Below are 26,905 nucleotides of genomic sequence, written 5' to 3'. Positions count from 1 at the left end.
CCTCTTCTGGCTGTGCCGGGTGGAGATTATAACAGAACATGGCCAAGATGGTGAAATGAAAAAATAATCAATTCCCGACAAGGACATGGGGAAACAGAGGGAAAATATACAAATTGTAATTAGGGAATTGAAACGAGGTGTGTGTGAAAACAAGACAAAACAAACAGAACATGAAAAACGGATCGGCGATGGCTAGAAGACCGGTGACGTCGACCGCTGAACACCGCCCGTACAAGGAGAGGAACCGACTTCGGAAGAAGTCGTGACAGTAACCCCCCTCCCCCTTGACACGCGGCTCCAGCAGCGCGCCGACACCGGCCTCGGTGACGACCCGGAGATGCAGGGCAATCCGGAAGGAGACGGTGGAAATCCCGCAGCATAGAAGGGTCCAACATGTCCTCCGGAACACATGTCCTCTGGAACACAGCATCTCTCCTCCGGATCGTACCCCTCCCAGTCTACGAGGTACTGAAGGCCCCTCGCCCGACGTCTCAAATCCAAGATGGATCGAACGGAGTACGCCGGGGACCCCTCGATGTCCAGAGGGGGCGGAGGAAATTCCCGCAGCCACCACCGGCCTGAGGAGAGACACATGGAACGAGGGGTTAACGCGGTAATCGGGGGGAAACTGTAACCTATAACATACCTTGTTCACTCTCCTCAGGACTTTAAATGGTCCCACAAACCGCAGACTCAGCTTCCGGCAGGGCAGGCGGCGGGGCAGGTTTCCGGGTCGAGAGCCAAACCACCACAGGAGCCTCGGTCTGACTCTGATGCCAAGGAGCCAGAACCGGCTGATACACCAATACACACTGGAAAGGAGAGAGGTGAGTGGCGGAGTGGCGGAGCGAGTTCTGGGCCATCTCTGCCCAGGGCACGAACGCTGCCCACTCCCCCGGCCGGTCCTGGCAATAAGACCTCAGAAACCTACCCACATCCTAGTTAACTCTCTCCACCTGCCCGTTACTCTCGGGGCGAAAACGTGAGGCAAGGCTGACCGAGACCCCCAGACGTTCCATGAATGCCCTCCAGACCATCGACGTGAACTGGGGACCCCGATCAGACACTATATTCTCAGGCATCCCATAGTGCCGGAAGACGTGAGTAAACAGGGCCTCCGCAGTCTGTAGGGCCGTAGGGAGACCGGGCAAAGGGACGAGACGACAGGACTTAGAAAAACGATCCACAACGACCAGGATCATGGTGTAACCCTGTGAAGGTGGAAGATCGGTTATAAAATCCACCGACAGGTGCGACCGAGGCCATTGCGGAACGGGTAAGGGTTGTAACACCTCTGGGCAGGTGCTTAGGAGCCTTACACTGGGTGCACACCGAGCAGGAGGAAACATAAACCCTCACATCCTTAGCCAAAGTTGGCCACTAGTACTTCCCACTAAGACAGCGCACCGTCCGACCGATCCCAGGATGACCAGAGGGTGACGTGTGGGCCCAATAGATCAGCCGGTCGCGGACAGCAGACGGAACGTACAGATGCCCAGCTGGACACTGGGGGGGGAGTGGGCTCTGCACGTGACGCCCGCTCAATGGTCGCGTCCAGCTCCCACACTACCGGCGGCACCAAGCAAGAGGCTGGGAATATGGGAGTGGGATCCTTTGGCCGCTCCTCTGTGTCATACTGCCGGGACAGTGAGTCTGCCTTAAACTTCTGGGAACCTGGTCTGTACGAAAGGGTGAAAACAAAACGGGTGAAAAACATGGCCCACCTTGCCTGGCGAGGGTTCAGTCTCCTCGCTGCCCGGATGTACTCCAGATTGCGGTGGTCAGTCCAGATGAGAAAAGGGTGTTTAGCCCACTCAAGCCAATGTCTCCACGCCTTCAAGGCCTTGACGACAGCCAACAGCTCGCGGTCCCCCACGTCATAGTTTTGCTCAGCCGGGCTGAGCTTCTTCGAGAAGAAGGCACAGGGGCGGAGCTTCGGTGGCATACCCGAGCGCTGAGAGAGCACCGCTCCTATCCCAGCCTCGGACGCGCCCACCTCCACTATGAACGCCAAAGAGGGATCCGGATGGGCGCCTAGGTAAACAGAGCCCTTAGTTGCCCAAAAGCCCTGTCCACCTCAACTGACCACTGCAGACGTACAGGACCTCCCTTCAGCAGTGAGGTAATGGGAGCAGCCAGCTGACCAAAATCCTGGATAAATCTCTGGTAGTAATTGGCAAACCCTAAAAAAAATCGCTGCACCTCCTTTACCTTGGTGGGAGTCAGCCAATAGCGCACGGCTGAAATGCGGTCACTCTCCATCTCCACCCCTGATGTGGAAATGTGATACCCTAAGAAGGACACGGCTTGCTGAAAGAACAGGCATTTCTCAGCCTGGACATACAGGTCATGCTCCAACAGTCGTCCAAGTATCCTGCGCACCAAAGACACATGCTCGGTGCGTTTAGCGGAGTATATCGATATATACCAATACACCCTGCCCGTGCAGGTCCCTGAAAATCTTGTCTACAAAGGATTGGAAGACTGATGGAGCATTCATCAACCCATATGGCATGACTAGGTACTCATAATGCCCTGAGGTGGTACTAAATGCCGTCTTCCACTTATCTCCCTCCCGGATACGCACCTGGTGGAATTCGCTCCTGAGATCCAGTTTTGTGAAGAAGCGCACCCCGTGCATTGACTAAATCGCAGTGGCGATAAGAGGTAACTAACTGTACCTTACCGTGATTTGATTGTGACCTCTATAGTCAATGCACGGGCACAGACCTCCATCCTTCTTCACAAAAAAGAAACTTGAGGTGAAGTGGAGGACCGAATGTACCTCCAACGCAGGTATTCGGAGACATATGTCTCCATAGACACTGTCTCCGCTTGTGACAGTGGATACACGTGACTCCTGGGAAGTACAGCGTCTACCAGGAGATTTTTCGCACAATCCCCTCGATGGGGTGGTAATTGAGTCTCCTTATTACAGAAGGCGAGAGCCAAATCGGCATATTCGGGGGGTAGCACCAACGGAAACCCCTACACACCTCCCTGAGCACTCTCGCGACCACCCCGTGAGAGCCCTCTGTTTCCATGAAATGGTGGGGTCATGACGAGCCAACCAGTGAAGGCCCAGTACCACGGGAAACGCAGGCGAAAGAGACTGATTTGCTCCTCATGACTCCCCTGCGTCACCATGGCCAGGGAGATAGTGGCTTCCCTGATTAGACCGGACCCCCATGGTCGACTATCCAGAGCGTGTACTGGGAAAGGTCTAACCACAGGAATAATGGGGATCGCTAAACTAAGAGCGAGTGCTCTGTCAATAAAATTCCCAGCTGCGCCTGAATTGACGAGCGCCTTATGCTGGGAATCCGGGGAAAATCAGAAAAACAAATAGGTACAAACAGTTGGACAACAGAGGACTCTGGATGAGAGTGGTGCACACTCTCCTGGGGTGACGCCAGAGTGCCCTGCCTGCTGCAGGTCCACAAGCTGATCCAACGTGATGGTGGTGTCTCTTCAGGCCAAATCCCTATGTACGTCCTCGCGCAGACTGCAACGGTAGTGGTCGATCAGGGCCCTGTCATTCCATCCCGCGCCGGCAGCCAGAGTCCTAAACTCCAGGGCAAAATCCTGGGCGCTCCTCGTCTCCTGCCTCAGCTGGAAGAGGCGCTCACCCACCGCTCTATCTTTGTTCGGGTGGTCAAAGGTGCCCAGGTATAGGTCCAGCTGTAACAGGAAACCCTAACACCGTGCCGCCGTCCCATCATACTCCCCGGGAAGGGCGAGAAACATCCCACTGGGACCGGTTGAAGGAGGAGAGAGTAGTGGAGGTTCGGGTTGCGTTGTTGAAGTCGCTGGAGGACCTCCCTGTCTCTCCCAACAGTCCAGGGTCTGGATAACTTGATCCATGATGGCGCCGAGATGGTGGATTACTTTCGCTTGCTCCTGGATGCGCTCCTCGGCCCCTATACCAGGGGCACCTGTTCCTGCTGACTCAATAGGTGGTCGGGTATTCTGTAAGGGGTGCGTAACTGATGGCAGGGAAGTCAAACGCAGGAGAGCAGAACTTGGTGTATAGCCGGTGCAGTTTAATATATAAAACTAACGGCATACCAAACAACAAACACATGGGTAAAAAACCCGTAGCGCACCAGTAACACATAGCACGAGTACTTACAAAATTAACAATTCCCAACAAGGACATGGGGGAAACAGAGGGAACATATACAACATGTAATTAGGGAATTGAAACCAGGTGTGTGTGAAAACAAGACAAAACAAATGGAGCATGAAAAATGGATCGGCGATGGCTAGAAGACCGGTGACGTCGACCGCGAAGCTAGATAACTGTCTAAATCAGGGCAGAACTGTAAACCTTATCAAAGCTCAATCAGTAACAAAACAAGTGCTAAATCAACAATCATGACTAGTTCACACACACACACACACACACACACACACACACCTCCTGACCAGCAGGACAGAATTTGGTATGTCATCAAATATGAAGTCCTGTCTGAAATAAACTATTCAGGCCTTGGTGAGCACTCTTTACAGGACTGTTGTTTCTGTATCAGTGTGTGTATAAAAGATCTCCAATTATGTTAACTTTAAAAAAGACAACTTGGTAAATATCTGGAGAAGTATTTCCCTGCACATTGTTATTCATGACCTTGGACAGGTGTTCATATCTCAGTGTAGTGTGCTTTATATCTGTATTGCTGATTAACACTGTTGGAAACGGCTAAACTTTGAACATTGAGATATTAACTAAATGATAAGGAGTGGAAGAGAATGGGTTTTATGTCAGAAGTTAAGGGTCCTCTGTAGAAAGCCAGAAGGCTTTGGAATGTGTTTGATGGAGGAGAGGAGAGCGACGTGTTGATATAGGGAAGACAGGTGGATATCTGTGGATTAGGTGAAGGAGGGGTTGAGGTCAGGAGGTGAGGTTTGAGGTCAGGTGGTGAGGACAAATTCCCTTAAGGGAGTAATAAGCGTTTGGTATCCTGTTACTCTCTTTCTGTTGAACAATAAGATGTAAGGATTGGAGAGAAGGCGTGTCTTACGTAGGATGTATATAACTGTGATGGAGAGAAATGTTTTGCTGTCTGAATACAGCTGTGTCGACCCTTTGGGAAGAATTCAACTTGGTTAAAGCTTCTCTAGTGTCCGTGAGTTATTTAGATCTGTAAAATAAGAACCTAACAACACTAAGTGCTTACTATGCAGTAGCTAGGGGATTTCCAATGACACAGCCAAAACAATGGAATTCTCCACATTTTGAAACAAATACACAGTTGTGGAAAAAGTACTGAATTGTCATACTTGAGTAAAAGTAAAGATACCTTCATAGAAAATGGCACAAGTTAAAGTGAAAGTCAACCAGTAAAATATTACTTGAGTAAAAATCTAAAAGTATTTGGTTTTAAATATACTTAAGTATCAAAAGTAAATGTAATTTCTAAAATTTACTTAAGGATCAAAAGCAAAAGATTTTTAAAAATCTTTATATTAAGAAAATTAGACGCCACTATTTAAATTATGGATAACCAGCGGCGCACTCCAACACTCAGGCATCATTTACAAACGAAGCATTTAGTGAGTCCGTCAGATCAGAGGCAGTAGGGATGACCACAGATGTTCTCTTGATAAGTGTGTAAATTGGACCATTTTCATGTTCTGCTAAGTACTCAAAATGTACTTCTGGGTGTCAGGGAGTAGAAAGTACATGTTCTTAAGGAATGTAGTGAAGTAAAAGTTGTCAACAATTTAGTCAAGTAAAGTACAGATACTGTACCTCAAAAAAGTAGTAATTTTAAGTATTTTTACTGCAAATAATGTACATTTACTTTTAATTAAAAGAGACTGTGTAAACTATTTATCTTTCACTCTCTCTACACCTCTCTACCTCTCTACCTCTCATCTTTCACACACCAAAATGTTGCTACATCTTTTCAAATGTTTATTTAGTTGATGGCTCCAGAATTTTAGTACAATTGTGGTGTGACGTCTGCCTGAAAGTCACCTATAAAGTGTAATTAAAACATAACAGTATACAATATATTTCATGCATGTTGACTAAACATCAGATCATATCATATCGTATTTCTACATAACATTAGTAATAACACTGTGGACTCTATTTTTGGCTGGTGTTAAGGCAGCACTTGTGTCAAACACACGTTCTTGGGCAATTTCGACTTGTAAAAGCCAGCGCTCTGCTATTTTCCAACCCTGTCTTATATCAGCTCTCTTGTGCTGAGGTGGGAGGGATGGAAATATTGTAGGTGTGTCTTTAAAAACCAATTTCAAGCATTTCAAGCAGTGGTGATATTTAACACTCACTGGTCGCTGGTCTTTGCGGTAACACAATTGGTTATGGCATCGATTTTGCCAGTGGAGGTGCACAGTAGTCTTGTAGACCATGATCTGGCAGAGTTACTCCGCCTCAAAAATTCAATTTGGTGAAATGCTTGGCACACACAAACTCAGGCTGACTGGCTCTTGTTCAGGCAAATGAGAAATAAGAGCACTCAGGCTATCCGGAAGGCCAAAGGTAGTTACTTTAAGTAGCAGTTCTCGCTCTCTGTTGATCTAATCTCAAGAATGAAACCTCCTCACAGCTGCCCATGTCCCTTTATGTTGATGATGTGTTTGTTACTTGACAAGGAGCACATGGCTGAGCTCTTTAAATCACCACTTCATTAAGTCAGCATTCCCATTTGACTCAGCCATGCCTCATTGCCTGTCCAACATTTCCTCATCTCCCACCCCTTCTAATGTGGCTAGCCCCAATGCTCCTCCCTCTTTTTCCCCTGCCCCGCTACAAAGTTTCTCCCTGCAGGCAGTCAGTGAGTCCGAGGTGCCAACGGAGCTCCTTAAACTTGACCCCCAAAAACCATCTGGGTCAGGTGGTTTAGATACATTCTTCTTTAAGGTTGCAGACCCTATCATCTCCAAGCTTATCTCTGACCTTTTTAACCTGTCTCTCCTCTCTGGGGAGGTTCCAATTGCTTGGAAGGCAGCCACGGTGCGTCCTTTATTTAAAGGGGAGATCAAGCTGATCCTAACTGTTATAGGACCATTTCTATTTTGCCATGTTTATCTAAAGTGTTGGAAAAACTGACTGGCTTTCTTGATGTCAATAGTATTTTCTCTGGTATTAAGTCTGGTTTCTGCTCAAAAAAAGCACACACATCCCTGGGTCTCTCCTCTTTTCAGTTCGCTGTATTGTGGGGATTGTGGGTATGGATTGAGTTACTTGTGCCAGTAGGGTGTGTGCTGAAATCCAACCCACACCAACACAGTAGACATATACATACATATACTGGTATGTCAAAAGTTTGGATACACCTACTAATTTCTATTTTTTTCTATTTTGTACAACTTAGAATAATAGTGAAGACATCAAAATGATGAAATAACACATATGGAATCATGTAGTAACCAAAAAAAGTGTTAAACAAAATATTTTAGATTCTTCAAAGTGCCACCCTTTGCCTTGATGAAAGCTTTGCACACTCTTGTCATTCTCTCAACCAGCTTCACCTGGAATGCTTTTCCAACAGTCTTAATGGAGTTCCCACATGATGAACTTGTTGGCTTCTTTTCCTACACTCTGCAGTCCAACTCATCCCAAACCATCTCAATTGGGTTGAGGTCAGGTGATTGTGAAGGCCAGGTTATTTGATGCAGCACTCCATCACTCTCCTTGGTCAAATAGCCCTTACACAGCCTGGAGGTGTGTTTTGGGTCATTATTCTGTTGAAAAACAAATGATAGTCCCACTAAGCACACCAGATGGGATGGAGTATTGCCGCAGAATGCTGTGGTAGCCATGCTGGTGAAGTGTGCCTTGAATTATAACTAAATCACTGACAGTGTCACCAGCAAAGCACCCCCACACCATCACACCCCCTCCTCCATACTTCACGGTGGGAAGCACACATACAGAGATCATCCATTCACTTTCCAAAAATCTCAAATTGGGACTCATCACACCAAAGGACACATTTCCACCGGTCTAATGTCCATTGCTTGTGTTTCTTGGCCCAAGCAAGTCTCTTCCTCTTATTGGTGTCCTTTAGTAGTGGTTTCTTTGCAGCAATTTGACCATAAAGGCCTGATTCATGCAGTATTCTCTGAACAGTTGATGTCGAGATGTGTCTGTTACTTTAAGTCTGTGCAGCATTTATTTGGGCTGCAATCTGAGCTGCAGTTTACTCTAATGAACTTAACATCTGCAGCAGAGGTAACTCTGGCTCTTCCTTTCCTGTGGTGGTCCTCATGAGAAGCAGTTTCATCATAGCCCTTAAAGGTTTTTGCGACAACACCTGAAGAAACATTCAAAGTTCTTATAATTTTGGGATTTGACCTACAAATCTTAAAGTAATGATGGACTATAATTTCTCTTTGCTTATTTGAGCTGTTTGAAGCTGCTCCAAAACATCACATCACAGGGGAAAAAGAGGTATTTGGAGTGGACTTCAAGTCCGACTCAGGAGGCCTGCACATCATCCACCGCTTCGGAGTATAATGTTCAGTCTCTGGATAATAAAGTAGACGAGCTCAGGGAGAGGATCTTCCAGAGAGGCATCAAGGATTGTAACATACTCTGTTTCACGAAAACATCACTCTCTCAGTATATCATCTCCCCGTCCTTACAGCCAGCTGGGTTCTCAGTATTTTGCTCAAACAGGAATAAATAACTATCAGGGAAGAAGAAAGGCAGGGGTGTATGTTTCATGATCAACTACTCATGATGTGATTGTGATAACATACAGAAACTCAAGTCCTTTAGTTCACCCGAAGTAGAAGACCTCACAATCAAATGCCAATTGTATTATGGGGCGTACACATCACTGACATTCTGATATGGTCCACCCACACAGACAGTGTGGTGAAGAAGGCGCAACAGCGACTCTTCAACCTCTGGAGGCTGATCAACTTTTGTCTTGGCCCCTAAAACCCTCACTAACTTTTACAGATGCACAATTGAGAGCATCTTGTCAGGCTGTATCACCGCCTGCTATGGCAAATTAACTGCCGCAGGGGCTCTCAAGAGGGTGGTGCGGTCTGCCCAAAGCATCACCAGGGGCAAAATACCTGCCCTCCAGGACACCTACAGCAGCCGATGTCACAGCAAGGCCAAAAAGATAATCAAAGACAACAACCACCCAAGCCAAGGCCTGTTCACCCCTCTATCATCCAGAAGGTGTGGTCAGTACAGGTGAATCAAAGCTGGGACCAAGAGACTGAAAAACAGCTTCCATCTCAAGGCCATCCAACTGTTAAATAGCCATTACTAGCCGGCTTCGACGCGGTTACGTAACCCTGCACCTTAGAGGGGCGGCAGGTAGCTTCGTGGTTAGAGAGTTCGGCAAGTAACCGAAAGGTTGCCAGATCGAATTGCCGAGCTGACAAGGTAAACATCTGTTGTTTTGCCCCTGAACAAGGCAGTTAACCCACTGTTCCCAGTTCATCATTGTAAATATGAATTTGTCCTGAACTGACTTGCCTAGTTAAATAAAATACAATTTTAAAAAAAGAGGCTGCTGCACAATATACTTGGAATTACAGGCCACTTTAATAATTGAACACTAGTCGTTTAAATAACTCTTAAATACTGCTTTACTCATCTATATACTGTATTCAATTCTATTGTACTTTATAGTTAAGACTTTTTTTCTGTATTATTGACTGTATGTTTGTTTTACTCCATGTGTAACTCTGTGTTGTTATTTGTGTCGCACTGCTTTGCTTTATCTTGGCCAGGTCGCAATTGTAAATGAGAACTTGTTCTCAACTGGCCTACCTCGTTAAATAAAGGTGGGAAAAAAATCAATAATAATTTTAGACAATGCTACTCCGACATTGATCAATCTAATATTTATATATTTCTTAATGACATTATTTTACTTTTAGATTAGTTTGTAATGTTGTGATATGTTAGATACTTCTCCACTGTTGGAGCTAGGAACACGTGTTTCACTACACCCACAATAACATCTGCTAAATATGTATACGTGACCAATAACATTGGATTTCATTTTCATTTCAAGTCACTGAGCTCTTCAGTAAAGGCCAATCTACCACCAATGTTTGTGTCTGGAGATTTCTCATAATTGTGGTTGAAAATAACAAAAACACTTTGACAGCACTGAACCTATAGCGCTACCGTAAGCAAAAAGATTTACCATTACCTTCGGTTTGTTAAAATAGAGCCCTGTATCTTATCTAATCTGGTTATCTCCCTTAAGGTTCAGTAAACGAATAGTAATGTTTGGTTAGCGCTGCTATCGGTACAGGGGAGTAGGGGCTTGCCTGCACACTGAATAGAGAATGTGGAGTCAGGGGAAAAAGAAGCTGATAGTCACCTCCTTAAGTCTGATAAGGGATGTGAACACACACTCACGCGTACCCATATCACACCCGCTTGCATTCATGTGTGCACATATGTGTGTTTGGTACAGTATATAAGATCAGTCCTGACTCAAGCTAAGGTGTATCCACCACTAGTTGTGATTTCAGGAGTGACCATGAAGTGTCTGGTTATTGTGCTGGTATGTGCTGTGCTCGCTGAGGGAATCCACAGGTTAGTACTCACTTGATTTATTTTTCACTCCATCCAGTTGCTCTTTTTCCCTAAATTCTCCCTAAAACACAATTTTCTTTTCTCATCTCTCATAGTCAATGATAACGCCTTGTCGCTCTCTCTACCTATTTGCATTTGCAGAGTTCGACTTCATATCTGAGTGTATCTATGTTCTTGTTACCCTAGGATCCCTCTGGTGAAGCATAAGTCAATCCGTGAGAGAATGATGGAGAACGGAGAACACCTGCCCTACCAAGACCCCGCTCTCAAATACTTTCCTGACGAGTTCGCTGGCTCCGCCACCATGTACATCAACAACTACGCCGACGTACGTACATGCTATAATACACAAGCTTATGGTCTATCTAGAATGTTACTCAATGTCCTGTCTATATCTGTCTATGTCCACACTAGTCTATTTTCATATTCCAGAATGAAATTCTATGATGTAGGCTAATGTAGAAAATGTGAATTGTAGGTCTAACTAGATAACAACCATGTCAAGATAACATCTAACTCCATGAAGTAGAGTCTAAACCACGCCAACCACTCTAGATCTGATGTGTTGTTGTATGAATGTATTAGCAGCACCTCTATCTTTTGTCAACTGTACTTTCCCTGTTGTGTTTTCCAGACCACCTACTATGGAGCCATCACCATCGGTACTCCCCCCCAGTCCTTCCAGGTGTTGTTTGACACTGGCTCTGCCAACCTGTGGGTTGACTCTGTACTCTGCAACACTCAGGCCTGCAGTGAGTACAGCTGGATAGCTTCATGACAATATTACAACTATCTACTATGTGTATCAATGACCTACTACTTCCTCAACATTAAATGTTACTAACTGTACTACTACTTTTACTACTACAACAGTACTTCTACTACTATCAGAGATATTTAAGTCCAATATCACTTCTACACACTTACCAGATAAATACATTGTAGACAGTATATTTCCTCTTTAAGTTGTTTGAGTCCTTTCCTCCTGCAGACACCCACACAAAGTTCAACCCCCAGCAGTCGTCCACCTACTCAGCTAATGGGCAAACTTTCTACCTGCCCTACGGAGCTGGCAGTCTCAGTGGAGTCTTCGGATATGACACCGTCAACGTGAGTCCCACCATAACAACCTTACAAATACTTAACTACTTCTACCACAGTTTTTCTTCACTACATGCAATAAAAAGCCACAACAGATACAGCCATGTACATGTACTTCCATTCTAATAAAACCAGTGTTTCCATGATGCTGAGTGAGTGTGTTGTTTGTCACCTCTTTAGGTCGGAGGTATTGTCATCAACAACCAGGAGATTGGTCTGAGTACTGACGAGCCAGGTCAGAATTTTGTTGTGGCCCAGTTTGATGGTATCCTTGGCCTGTCCTACCCTTCCATCTCAGCCGGACAAGAGACTCCCGTCATGGACAACATGATGTCTCAGAACCTTCTACAGGCTAACATATTTGCATTCTACCTGACCAGGTCAGTACTCCTACCATTACATATACCACATATCTACCACACATATACCACTACTTACCACACATATACCACTACTTACCACACATATACCACTACCACTACTTACCACACATATACCACTACAGATGTCAGATCTTAATTGGACCCCTTTCGCAGCAAGAGGAAAATAATCCTGCAGAAGGAGGATTTGAATATCTGAAGAATGATTTAGAACTGTTCCAGTGGGCAGCTGGAAGCGTGTTTGTACACAAAGCAGTACCATACCTACATTCTACCTTATGTAGGCTACGTGAAGGCTACGGCGTCTCGTGTTCATTCTGACGTGGATTATAATAACCGGCCATATTCTTAGGGGGTAGATGTATTTTCATTAGGGAAAATATGTTGTTTTACATTAACTGTTTTATTATATATGTTGAAGGAAAGCAATAGGCAGAATTAATCACTGTTTTCCTCAAATCCTGTGTGATCCAGCGGTTACAGCCACTGACCCCGGTACATACATGTCAGAGTCGGCATGGGTTCAAATTCGGCCCACTGCCCTTTGACTCATGGATCAATGTCTATTTTTGACACATTCATTTCGCGTGGTTACATGATTAAAACAGAAACAACTCAAAGGTTAACAGTTCAGGAATTAATTCAGTTAAGTTTAGGGCTATGGTTTGGGGAAGGCTTAAAACAAAATAAAACAAAATGAAGGGCCTATGTTACATCAGTATTCAGAATATTCTTAACGCTCGCTAGAACATTGTGATCTGCCATAAGCAGCTCACTCCGAACCTCATGAGTTTGCATCCAATGCTGAGTGATCAGGTGACCAGCCTGAGACGACATTAGACCAAGTTAATTGCATTTATTTAAATGTTTTCAAGAAGTAAAATGAATCAACAAAATCATCTTCGATAGGCTCAAATGTATGAACAACTTGACAGCTTTAAGAAATGAAATATTAAAAGGCACACAGTACAGGCTTTCAATTCACACCAAGGACTAGAACTATAATCACAAATAATACATAGCCGAACTATAAAACACGGACAAGCGTCCACCCTGGAGGAAGGTTTATCGTTCTACAGTAGGCCTACATCTGTCAATCAGATGATGGCCCAAATCAGCTCATCATCTCAGCCAGGGAACAAACAGTAGAGCTTTTCACACTTCATTTATTACCACTCCCTAAAGGACCATGTCAGTGTTACCTTAGTCCTGCTTGCGACCAAAGTGTTTCAAGATATGTTCACCCTCTAGTTGGTATTGTCATCAGAGCAACAGAGTACTTTTTGAACAGACTACAGGTGATTTATCAATTTGATAAGCATTCCATACAATTGAAATAAAGTATCCACTGTGGGAATTTACCTGTTGGTGTAGCCCTTAGTTACAATTTTAATGTATATCACTGACATGTTTCCAAAAGTGTCTGATATGGTCATTTATAATTAACATTGGGGGTTAAATATCCTTAGACTGGCCATATTTAAAATGTGTAAATAAATCTAGTAAATTGGGGGGGATTTGAGATATTTGTGCCAGAAAGGTATGGCCTGGAATGGTAGGGTTATACGTGCTCGCTGAAGGCAGAAGCCCTAACCCACTTCACCCCACGATTTAACTCAATTTAGAACTTAGGACACACTTGAAACTTCTCATAGCCTAGTGGAGACCAATATCGATCTTCTGTTAATACGCTATATCAAACGACAGTTGTTTATGTATATGACTGCATTTCAGATACATGTTTGTACATTTGAATGTTGCAGTAATTTGACCCAGACCTAACGTTTCAGCGAGCGAGAGGATTTTGATATTTCAATAGCAAGCCCTGATCGACTGCCCCGGCATGGACAGAAAGACAATTGCTCTTTTTACAGGGACCCTGTTTCCTGATGCTGCAGAAAAATGAGCAGTGACAAAAAAGTGAACAAGTTAAGATCCGACATCTGTACCCCTACCACTACTTACTTACCACACATATAATGTACTACTACCGGATTTAATTATAAAATACACACAGATATCACAGAACCTTCTGCAAGCCAATGTGTTCGCTTACTAGTTGACCAGGAAATATACTTTAAAAATGTACTTACTTAATGATGTACATAATCAATGTTATATTCATTATTCCTGCTCCAGAAACTATATCACTGATATAAGGCACAATATTTTTGAGGAAAAAATCTTCCTGCCAAACGCATACTTTATTTGTAAAACTGTTAGATGACTTAAAACTCTTTTCCTGTGCAGCGACGGCCAGCAGGGCAGTGAGCTGTCGTTCGGAGGAGTGGACAACACCAAGTATCAGGGTCAGATCTTCTGGACTCCCGTCACCTCCCAGACATACTGGCAGATCGGCATCCAAGGGTCAGGATCAACCACACCAACCAAACATACTTAACCATACACTGACATCAGAACCACCAAGAGACTGGAAAAGCTAGGATGAAAAATGTCTAAGGCCGCTGTCAATGTCTGTCTGTCTAACACTAACCCTTGTACATCTCCAGGTTCCAGATCAACGGTCAGGAGACAGGGTGGTGTGGGCAGGGCTGCCAGGCCATCGTGGATACAGGCACCTCCATGCTGACTGCACCCAGCCAGATCATGGGAACGCTGATGCAGTCCATTGGAGCCCAGCAGGACCAGTACGGACAGGTAGCAGGAAGCCATTATAAACCATCACAGACCAGTACTAACTGACACCATAAAACAGTGTAATCCAAAAAGTAGAGGTTGGGGAAACCAGTGCAGACCAGAGTAAACCAGTACAGGGATGTTTTGTGTCACTCATGTCTGTGAATTGTTTGTTGATGCAGTACACAGTGAACTGTAACCAGATCAACAGCCTGCCTACTCTCACCTTCACCATCAATGGAGTCAACTTCCCCCTGCCGCCATCTGCATACATTCAGCAGGTAAGTTAGTGTGTCGTGTGTGTGTGTTTGTGTGTGTCTGTCCATGTGTTACCATCTATGACTGATGTTAGGATAATGAAGGCCATTTTAGATGGCTCAAGCTGGTCCATAAGCCTTGTACATGCCTAAGCCATGTGTCAGTAGTGCATGTGTGTTTATCTGCCTGTGTGTGTGTGTGTGTATTGCACTCAACATGCATGTTCTCCTCTCTATCCAGAACAACCAGGTCTGTTCCGTGGGGATCACCCCCACCTACCTGCCGTCCCAGAACGGACAGCCCCTGTGGATTTTGGGAGATGTATTCCTCATGCAGTACTACTCCGTCTACGACCGCACAAACAACCAAGTGGGCTTTGCCACCGTAGCCTAAACCTGACCAACATGACCATGACCGCAAACCAACGCAGACACCGACCGTTCTTATAAGTCTACCACCCCAAACCTCACACAGAATCTATTCCACCTCTGGCCATTCTAGAACATCAATCACCAATGGAAACTATTCTGAATCACTCATAACAACCACTCTGGTTATTTTAGAACACATATTACCCATGGCAACCACTCTGCTCATTTATAATACACATATTACCCATGGCAACCACTGTGGGTCAGTTTGGCTTTGGTCCAGTGTGGTTAAAGCAAGCATCGACATCATTGGGTTAAAGCTGTGGTCTTTGTTAGATGACATCTGCTAATATATTCAGTTGAGCTGTAAGGTTGTTTCCTTTCTACTCTGGCATTGCAACGACAACCTCCTAGTTCCCAGACAACATCGGATGTGAACACAGGTTCAGCCATGTTGCTGATTGCATCATGATGCTGAGTGAAAAAGTAAATGACTTACAGAAACACAGTGAAATATGAAAATATGATTTTGGACACTTAAATGCATATCATCTCAAGACTGGATGTATTTGGTGTTTGTTTAGCTTCCATGTAGACTGAATAAACTATTGAAGTGCACAATAATCGTATTTGTTTTGAATCACTGTATTTGACACATCAAGCTCATGATGACTAAGACTGACATCACACCTCACATTCACCACTGACTGTTACCAGAAACTGCAACAAAAAACAACAAGAGCAGCTTTACCCAATTGGAGCCTGTAAATATATCCAACCATCTACACATCATACATATAGAAATATTTATTACATAATGGCAGTAATAACTAAATATCAAGTCAAATATGCCATCTGTAATGAACACGAGAGGAGACAGAGAGCTGGTTTCAAGCGCAGGGCGCAGCAGGTGTTTATAGAAAAGGACCACAGGAGGAGGCAGGTAGCTGGGTCCAGGGGCAGGCAGAAGGTCATACACAGGGGGTCCAAAAGGGCAAGAGTACCTGGCAGGGAAAAGGCTAGTAACATAGTCCGGGAGATCAGGCAATAGGTTGATAACAGGAAATCCGATAGGCTAAAGTACAGGCAGGGAAAAGGCTAGTAACGTAGTCCAGGAGTGAACTAAATAGTGTGTGATAATGACATACAGGTGTGTGAACAGGTGATTAGAATTCAGGTGGTTGGGATCTGGAGAATGAGCTGTGTTCAGGGGGATCTACGTGTTTGAGGGTGTAAGTTGGAAGCAGATGTTACACCATCTGTTAAGTCCTAAGTATCCTCCCTGTGAAAATGACTTTAATGAAAGCTTCAACATTTCATTTCAGGGGCTGGTGTGTGTGTGCATGTTTTTGTTTGTTTCCACGCACACACACACACACACACACAGGCTTAAACTGATTGTCAGGAGCAGAGATAGCAGACACACACGTACACACGTTTGTGACACACACACACCAATTTGTGATTTCACCCCCAGTCCTCATGTACCTGACCCCTCCACCCTTCAAAAGGGGAGCATCTCTCTGACTCATGTCCACACAGATTGCTCCAACCCTGGGGAAGCCTCATTCACCAGACACACAAGACCTCACACACTCTCCATTTATTGCATTGATCTCTAAGCAGACAGGAGTTCAGCACTATTCTCTATTTTTTCAGGTCCCCAGTTTATAGACACAACAGTACTTAAATGAGCTCATCATCCTGTTTCCTTAGTTTCTATAAAGCATCTGTATATCTGTGGTCCATTAGTTCAAACAGAGGCTCAACTCTCTACTCAGCTCTCTACTCCATTAGTAAGAGACTGTGTGAGGCTCAGAGGGAAATGCTGCATTGCAGGTTTTCTAGTGAGGACAGGACAGTCCAGACAGGGCCTCGTACAGATGTATATAGAGCCACTGTGAAGCAGGGTAAGTCAGAAAATACATTGGGGTGAAGCTAGATATGTGAAGCTAGAAATGTGAAGCTAGATAACTGTCTAAAGCAGGGCAGAACTACAAACCTTAACAAAGCTCAATCAAGTAACAAAATCAGTGCTAAATCAACAATCATGACTAGTTCACACACACACACACACACACACACACCTCCTGACCAGCAGGACAGAATTTGGTATGTCATCAAATATGAAGTCCTAACATTAAAAAAGACAACTTGGTAAATATCTGGAGAAGTATTTCCCTGCACATTGTTATTCATGACCTTGGACAGGTGTTCATATCTCAGTGTATTGTGCCTTATATCTGTATTGCTGATTAACACTAAGTGCTTATTATGCAGTAGTACTAGGGGATTTCCAATGACACAGCCAAAAACAATGGACTTCTCCACTCTTTCAGTGCCATTTTGAAACAAATACACAGTTGAAGTACTCAAATGTCATACTTGAGTAAAAGTAGAAAATGACTCAAGTTAATCTAAGTCACCCAGTAAAATACTACTTCTGTCCCGACTTCTACCGAAGTCGGTTCCTCTCCTTGTTCGGGCGGTGTTCAGCGGTCAACATCACCGGTCTTCTAGCCATCGCCGATCCATTTTTCATGTTCCATTTTTTTTGTTTTGACAAACCTGGTTTCAATTCCCTAATTACATGTTGTTTCTGTTCCCTCGGTTTCCCCCATGTCCTTGTTGGGAATTGTTTATTTGTAAGTACTCGTGCTGTGTGTTACTGGTGCGCTACGGGTTTTGTACCCATGTGTTTGTTGTTTGGTAGGCCGTTAGTTTTATATATTAAACTGCTCCAGCTATACACCAAGTTCTGCTCTCCTGCCTTCCCTGCCATCAGCACCCCTTACTTTTAGACTTTTACTGAAATTGTATTTGGTTTTAATACATTTAAGAAACAAAAGTAAATGTACTTGCTAGAATATGCTTAAGTATCAAAAGATGAGATTACAGTCATTTAGCAGCAATTTACAGTAATGAGGTCATTCATTTTCATACTTTATTTCATAGAGCTCCTTCATGGGAATAGAACCCACAACCTTCACGTTGCAAGCGCCATGGTCTACCAACTGAGCTACAGCAAAAGTAAAATACTAAATCATTTCAAATTCCTTAAATTAGGAAAATCAGACGGAACTATTTTTGTGTCTTTTGTATTTACGGATAACCAGCGGCACACTCCAACACTCAGCCATCATTTACAAACGAAGCATTTAGTGAGTCCGTCAGATCAGAGGCAGTAGGGACGACCACAGATGTTCTCTTGATAAGTGTGTAAATGGGACCATTTTCGTGTCCTGCTAAGTATTAAAAATGTAACGAGAACTTTTGGATGTCAGGGACAATGTAAAGAGTAAAAAGTACATTTTCTTGGGTAATGTAGTAAAATTAAAAGCTGACAAAAATATAAAAAGTGAAGTAAAGTACAGATACTTCAAAAAGACTACTTAAGTAGTACTTTAAAGTACTTTTACTTAAGTACTTCACACCAATGCGAATATATTTACTTTTAATTGAGACAGGCGAAATGGTGTAAACTCTTTATCTCCTCTCTCTTTCATCTCTCTCTTTCTTTATCATTTCTCTCTCTACCTCATCTTTCACACATCAAAATGTTGCTACATCTTTTCAAATGTTTATTTAGTTGATGGATCCAGAATTCTAGTACAATTGTGGTGTGACGTCTGCCTGAAAGTCACCTATAAAGTGTAATTAAAACATACAGTATGTATACAGTATTTCACCGATGTTGACTAAACATCAGATCATATTGTATTTCTACATACCATTAGTAATAACACTGTGGACTCTATTTTTGGCTGGTGTTAAGGCAGCGCTTGTGTCAAGCACGCTCTTGGGCAATTTCGATATGTAAAAGCCAGCGCTCTGCTATTTTGTAACCCTGGCGCCAGTAACTTACCTGTCTTATATCAGCTTGCTTATGCTGAGGTGGGAGGGGTGGAAATACTGTAGGTGTGTCTTTAAAAATGTGTGCCAAAGTGCCAATTCCCAGCAGTGCTACTGATGATATTCAATACTAACTGGTCGCTGGTCTTGGCAGTAACGCAGTTGGTTATGGCATTGATTTTGATAGAGGAGGCACACAGTAGCCTAATCAGTAGCCTTTAACCTTATTCAAATATAATGAGCAGCAAAACAGTCAGACATTCATGTTTTTTCTTTATATTGGACATTATTTTTCTGATCGCTGTCCTTGGTAGCCTCGGCTATTGAACGGTTTGTTTACCTTTCAAATGTCAAGGTCACTAACAGTTTATATAAATGGTGATGGTAGGCTAATGTTATTATAGAGTTTAACGTTTGGCATTGTCCAATCGTTCATGGCTCGAATATGCAGTGCATTTAAGAAATGTGAATGCAATGTGTGTAGACAAATATTTCCATGTTAAAGTCAATAACAAAAGCCACATTGGCTACATGTTTGGTTTAACTAGGCCTATTTAGGGTTACTGTATACTATTTAATAAACTGTGTTCAATAGATAGGAAAAACATCAATGCTTCAGGTCGAAGAGCCCTTAGTCCTACATGTGTACACATTGCCTTATGCTCATAGAAACAAGACATTCGATTCATGATATCGTGTTTTTGACCCAATCCTTTTAAGAAACATTGCTGTTTTAAAAACAGATTCATTGTTTTTCGTTTAATTTGATTAAAAACCAAACTTATTAGAAAGATTCACCATCCATGAGTTTATGTTGAGAACGGACATGGCTCGAATACAACGGAATATCTTCTGCTATTTCTGGAGAAGTTCAAATATGATGTAAAACTAATTATCTGATAATTTACACAAAGAAAAGTGTTGTTGTACATAGTAAAGAAAAGTGTTGTTGTACATAGTGAAGAAAAGTGTTGTTGTACATAGTAAAGAAAAGTGTTGTTGTACATAGTAAAGAAAAGTGTTGTTGTACATAGTGAAGAAAAGTGTTGTTGTACATAGTAAAGAAAAGTGTTGTTGTACATAGTAAAGAAAAGTGTTGTTGTACATAGTAAAGAAAAGTGTTGTTGTACATAGTAAAGAAAAGTGTTGTTGTACATAGTAAAGAAAAGTGTTGTTGTACATAGTAAAGAAAAGTGTTGTTGTACATAGTAAAGAAAAGTGTTGTTGTACATAGTGAAGAAAAGTGTTGTTGTACATAGTAAAGAAAAGTGTTGTTGTACATAGTGAAGAAAAGTGTTGTTGTACACAGTAAAGAAAAGTGTTGTTGTACATAGTAAAGAAAAGTGTTGTTGTACATAGTAAAGAAAAGTGTTGTACATAGTGAAGAAAAGTATTGTTGTACATAGTGAAGAAAAGTGTTGTTGTACATAGTAAAGAAAAGTGTTGTTGTACATAGTAAAGAAAAGTGTTGTTGTACATAGTGAAGAAAAGTGTTGTTGTACATAGTAAAGAAAAGTGTTGTTGTACATAGTAAAGAAAAGTGTTGTTGTACATAGTGAAGAAAAGTGTTGTTGTACACAGTAAAGAAAAGTGTTGTTGTACATAGTAAAGAAAAGTGTTGTTGTACATAGTAAAGAAAAGTGTTGTTGTACATAGTAAAGAAAAGTGTCCCAGCTCAACAAAATCGTCTACCTCTCCTGCCTCTTGCCTCTCCTGTGGCAATTTCCCGACACTTTGTATGAATGTAAACTAATGTTGGTGTAGCCTACTGTTATTATATTATTTGTTTCCTATTTATGGTATCAAAAAGTGACTGGTATGGTCATTTCTTATCAAGATCAGGGGTACAATATCCTAGACTGTCCATATTTGAAATGTGTAACAAAACAAAGTCAATTGTGGGGATTGAGTTACTTGTGCCAGAGGGGTGTGGGCAGGAATCAAACCCAAGCCAACAAGGTAGACATATACAGTACCAGTTTGGACACACCTACTCGTTGCTTTATTTTTACTATTTTCTACAACTTAGAATAATAGTGAAGACATCAAAACTATGAAAAAACAAATATGGAATCATAACAAAAATATATTTTAGAATTTACGTTCTCCACCCTTTGCCTTGATGACAGCTTTGTACACTCTTGGCATTCTCTCAACCAGCTCCATGAGGAATGCTTTTCCAAAAGTCTTGAAGGAGTTCCCACATATGCTGAGAACATGTTGGCTGCTTTCCCTTTACTCTGTGGTCCAACTCATCCCAAACCATCTCAATTGGGTTGAGGTCGGGTGATTGTGGGTGATTGATGCAAGACTCCATCACTCTCCTTGCTCAAATAGCCCTTACACCGCCTGGAGGTGTTTTTTGGGTCATTGTCCTGTAGAAAAATAAATGATAGTCCCACTAAGCGCAAACCAGATGGGATGGCATATCACTGCAGAATGCTGTTGAAGCCATGCTGGTTAAGTGTGCCTTGAATTGAAAATAAATCACTGAGAGTGTCACCAGCAAAGCACCCCCACACCATCACACCTCCTCCTCCACGCTTTACGGTGGGAACCACACATGCGGAGATCATCCGTTCACCTACTCTGCGTCTCACAAAGACACGGAGTTTGGAACCAAAATTTGGACTTATCACACCAAAGGACACATTTCAAACGGTCTAATGTCCATTGCTCATGTTTCTAGGCCCAAGCATGTCTCGTCTTCTTATTGGTGTCCTTCAGTAGTGGTTTCTTTGCAGCAATTTGACCATGAAGGCCTGATTCACACAGTCTCCTCTTAACAGTTGATGTTGAGATGTGTCTGTTACTCTGTGAAGGATTTACAGTTGAAGTCGGAAGTTTACATACACCTTAGCCAAATACATTTTAACTCAGTTTTTCACAATTCCTGACATTTAATCCCAGTAAAGATTCCCTGTCTTAGGTCAGTTAGGATCACCATTTTATTTTAAGAATGTGAACTGTCAGAATAATAGTAGAGAGAATTATTTAATTCAGCTTTTATTTCTTTCATCACATTCCCATTGGGTCAGAATTTTACATACACTCAATTAGTATTTGATTGGCATTGCCTTTAAAATGTTTAACTTGGGTCAAACGTGTCAGGTAGCCTTCCACAAGCTTCCCACAATAAGTTGGGTGAATTTTGGCCCAAGAGAATAGCTAATTGGTGAGTAGGTCAGTGGACAATGACACCTTAGCCAGCACAGTCTGTTCAGATTTAATGATAGCCGCCATTACCATGGCTAGGTCGGGGGATCAGAGTCCGTGTCAGGTGAGCCTGAGACTTCAGCAGAGGCCTGTTCTTTTGTGGCCCGCGGCCGTTGTTGTCTCAACATTTTATGATTAAAAGGCCAACTTTTTCTGGGAAAAAAAGATAGATTAGTAAATTGGGTTCGATTCCAAATTAAATGTTACAAAATCAACATGTGGGGAGGTGTTGGTCAAGTATTAATTGTAAATTGTTCGCCCTGGATAATAGGAGCACCGAGAAAACGCATCTTCCCATGTTGCTGCTCACCAGCGCCCCCATATGTACATATTCTTATTCCATCCCTTTAGATTTGTGTGTATTAGGTAGTTGTTGTGGAAATGTTAGATTATTTGTTAGATATAACTGCACTGTCAGAATAAGAAGCACAAGCATTTCGCTACACTCGCATTAACATCTGCTAACCAACTGTATGTGATCAATAAAATTATCAAACTTGATTTGATGAAACTGGTTCTCATGAGGACCGCCACAGGAAAGGAAGACCCAGAGTTACCTCAGCTGCAGAGGACAAATTCATTAGAGTTAACTGCACCTCAGATTGCAGTCCAAATACAGTTGAAGTCGGAAGTTTACATACACTTAGGTTGGAGTCATTAAAACTAATTTTTCAACCACTCCACAAATTCCTTGTGTTTTGGCAACTCGGTTAGGAAATCTACTTTGTGCATAACACAAGTAATTTTTCCAAAAATTGTTAACAGACAGATTATTTCACTTCTAATTCACTGTATCACAATTGCATTGGGTCAGACGTTTACATACACTAAGTTGAATATGCCTTTAAGCAGCTTGGAAAATTCCAGAAAATTATGTCATGGCTTTAGAAACTTCTGACGGGCTAATTGACATAATTTTAGTCAATTGGATGTGTACCTGTGGATGTATTTCAAGGCCTACCTTCAAACTCAGTGCCTCTTTGCTTGACATCAATGGAAAATCTAAAGAAATCAGCCAAGACATCAGAAAAATTATTGTAGACCTCCACAAGTCTGGTTCGTCCTTGGGAGCAATTTCCAAATTCCCAAAGGTACCACGATCATCTGTACAAACAATAGTACGCAAGTATAAACACCATGGCTGTTATGCTCGTCGTTTGAATGAGGAGACCAAGGTGCAGCGTGGTAGGCGAACATCTTACTTTTATTAAAACGAACACCGAAAAACAACCAAATACAAAATGAACGTAAAGTTCTGCAGGCTACACAGCAACTATACAAAATCAAGATCCCACAAACTAAGGTGGGAAAAAGGCTGCCTAAGTATGATCCCCAATCAGAGACAATGATAGACAGCTGCCTCTGATTGGGAACCATACCAGGCCAAACAAAGAAATAGAAAAACTAGATTGCCCACACGAGTCACACCCTGACCTAACCAAAATAGAGAATAAAAAGGATCTCTAAGGTCAGGGCGTGACAATGGGACCACGCAGCAGTCATACCACTCAGGAAGGAGACACGTTCTGTCTCCTATAGATGAACGTACTTTGTTGCGAAAAGTGCAAATCAATCCCAGAACAAAAGCAAAGGACCCTGTGAAGATGCTGGAGGAAACAGTTACAAAAGTATCTATATCCACAGTAAGCCGTTTCTCCAAAACTGCCATAAAAAAAAGCCAGACTACGGTTTGCAACTGCACATGGGGACAAAGATCGTACTTTTTGGAGAAATGTCCTCTGGTCTGATGAAACAAAAAATATAACTGTTTGGCCATAATGACCATTGTTATGTTTGGTGGAAAAAGGGGGAGGCTTGCAAGCTGAAGAACACCATCCCAACCGTGAAGCACGGGGGTGTCAGCATCATGTTGTGGGGGTGCTTTGCTGCAGGAGGGACTGAGGGACTACACAAAATAGATGGCATCACGAGGATGGAAAATTATGTGGATATATTAAAGCAACATCTCAAGACATCAGTCAGGAAGTTAGAGCTTGGTCGCAAATGGGTCTTCCAAATGAACAATGACCCCAAGCATACTTCCAAAGTTGTGGCAAAATGACTTAAGGACAACAATATCAAGGTATTGGAGTGGCCATCACAAAGCCCTGACCTCAATCCTATAGAAAATGTGTGGGCAGAACTGAACAATCCTGTGCAAACAAGGAGGCCTACAAACCTGACTCATTTACACCAGCTCTGTCAGGAAGAATGGGCCAAAATTCACCCAACTTATTGTGGGAAGCTTGTGGAAGCCTACCTGAAACATTTGACCCAAGTTAAACAATTTAAAGGCAATGCTACCAAATACTAATTGAGTGTATATAAACTTCTGACACACTGGGAACGTGATGAAAGAAATAAAAGCTGAAATACATCATTCTCTCTACTATTATTCTGACATTTCACAATCTACAATAAAGTGGTGATCCTAACTAAGACAGGGATTTTTTTTGTCAATGGTGAAACACTGAGTTTAAATGTATTTGGCTGAGGTGTATGTAAACTTCCGACTTCAACTGTACTTCCCTCTCCACACTGGGGCCTGGCAGGGTTTCTGTTTATCCCCTTTCCCATTTGATATGGCTATTGAGCCTCTTGCTATCGCCCTGCTGGCAGAGGAGAGGATTAAGAGACTATTAAGGGGCAACGTAACTCACAAGGTGTCCTTATATGCAGACAACCTTCTTGTATACATCTGTAACCATGTGGAGTCCATATCCTATCTCTTTGACATGCTTCAAGAATTTGAGACATTCTCTAGTTATAAGTTAAACATAGCAAAAAGCGTGTTCCTCCCATTAATCAGTTAGCAGAAGGAATTGGGTATGCCAATTTCCCATTTAAGGTGGAGCATCAGGTCTTATTTGCAGATAATGGTCACACGCTCATTTAAGGCTCTGTTTAAACATAACTTCAAAACACTCCTGGAGCACTCTAAGCAGGATTTCATAAGGTCTCTTCCCATTTCATTAACAGGTCGCAATAATTCTGTTAAGAAGACTATACTACCTAGGTTTTTGTACTTTTCCAAATTATTCCCATTTTTCTGCCCAAGTCAATGTTCAAACAACTGGACACGAATGAGAAATGTATATCTAGATAGACCTAAACCCACAGGCAGGCTGGGCCTTCCTAATTTTTTACACTTCTATCGGTCAGCAAATATATCGAAATGTGTTTATTGGGTTTCTACATTTGAAAACCAGGATGGCCCAACATGGAGTTACAGTCCAGACTTCCAACTTCTCCTGTCTCGCTCCTGTGCTTCCCAATGCCCATGAACCTTGGCACCCATGTTTTGAAACCCATTGTTAAGAACTCCCTTAAAATCTGGTCCCAATTCCGAAGTCACTTTAGCCTTAAACAAGCAAGCGGTTTCTCTCCATTAACATCTAATCATCTCTTCCCAGCGTCACAGATTGACACAGCATTACAGTTCTGGCATAGCAACGGTCTGGTGTTTTTTTTGTGACCTATTTGTTAACACATTTGTCTCATTCGATTCTCTGAGGGTTGACCATAATAGTCCCAATAGCCACTTTATTAGATACCTGCAAACTCGCAGCTTTGCCAAAAAACATTTCCTTTAATTTCCACTCTAGCCCACTAAGTGTCCAGTCGAGAGGTGCTTAGATCTTAACCCGTATCTGAAGGGCACAATCTCCAGATTATACGATATAATACAGGACATTAATCCCCCTTCCTTTGCAAATACAAAATCTGCATAGGAGCTAGACATAGGTGGCGAGCTACCCGATGATATATGGCAACATTGAGCGTATCCACACAAGTATTGAGCGTATCCACACATCATCCTTTTGCATAAGGCATGGGTTTATTCAGTTTAAGGTTTTGCACCGTCTTCATTACTCAAATCACAGATTGACGAAAATATACCCCAATGTTGACCCCAAGTCAAATCAAATCAAATGTATTTATATAGCCCTTCGTACATCAGCTGATATCTCAAAGTGCTGTACAGAAACCCAGCCTAAAACCCCAAACAGCAAGCAATGCAAGTGTAGAAGCAAGTGTTTGAGATGTCCAGCGACTGTGGAACACGTGTTTTGGTCATGCCAATCTTTGAGTGGCCCCTGGGACCCCATTTTTGAGGTATTCTCATATATGTGTAATACAACTGTTAGCCCCAACCCGGTCACTGACATTTTTGGGGGACTTCCCTTTGACCAGAATGCTACCACGCATCAAGCATGGTAGACTGGAAGTCTGCAAAGCCGCCCTCCTTTATGCAGTGGGTAAAGGAGGTGATGTCATCTCTGCCTCTGGAGAAGGTTAAGTAAACTGTGCATGGGTCCCGACAAAAGTTTGATTTAACCTGGTTCCCATTAATACAATATGTGGAGAGCCTGTCTTTTACTTAGTGTAACTTGTATAGTTTGCTAAGCAGTAATGTCTGTTCTAGTGGCCATATGTGCTGCTAAGAATTTTTATTGAACTTTTTTATCCATTGATTTTTTTTTCTATTACAGTTTGCTTCTGTTTTTGGGTGGGTGGTTTAGAGGGAGTGGAGGGTGGGA

General features: G+C 42.7%; 2 protein-coding genes across 4 annotated transcripts in view; one reads left to right on the top strand and one right to left on the bottom strand.

Annotated features, from left to right (window-relative positions):
- The window catches only part of mapk8ip2 (mitogen-activated protein kinase 8 interacting protein 2), a 135,398-nt gene that overhangs the window by 73,372 nt on the left and 35,121 nt on the right, over positions 1-26,905 (bottom strand). The window lies entirely within an intron of this gene.
- LOC110496614 (gastricsin) lies at positions 10,456-15,920 on the top strand. The gene is made up of 9 exons (XM_021572613.2): positions 10,456-10,549; positions 10,736-10,877; positions 11,184-11,301; positions 11,541-11,659; positions 11,831-12,030; positions 14,281-14,397; positions 14,541-14,688; positions 14,850-14,948; positions 15,166-15,920. Exons 1-9 carry the CDS (start codon positions 10,494-10,496, stop codon positions 15,316-15,318), a joined length of 1,152 nt encoding a protein of 383 aa, XP_021428288.2. The 5' UTR covers positions 10,456-10,493; the 3' UTR covers positions 15,319-15,920.

Source organism: Oncorhynchus mykiss, chromosome 2 (genome assembly GCF_013265735.2).
Source record: "Oncorhynchus mykiss isolate Arlee chromosome 2, USDA_OmykA_1.1, whole genome shotgun sequence".
Classification (NCBI taxonomy): domain Eukaryota; kingdom Metazoa; phylum Chordata; class Actinopteri; order Salmoniformes; family Salmonidae; genus Oncorhynchus; species Oncorhynchus mykiss.
Note: the sequence above shows the minus strand (reverse complement) of the source record. Positions and strands in the feature narration are given on the sequence as shown.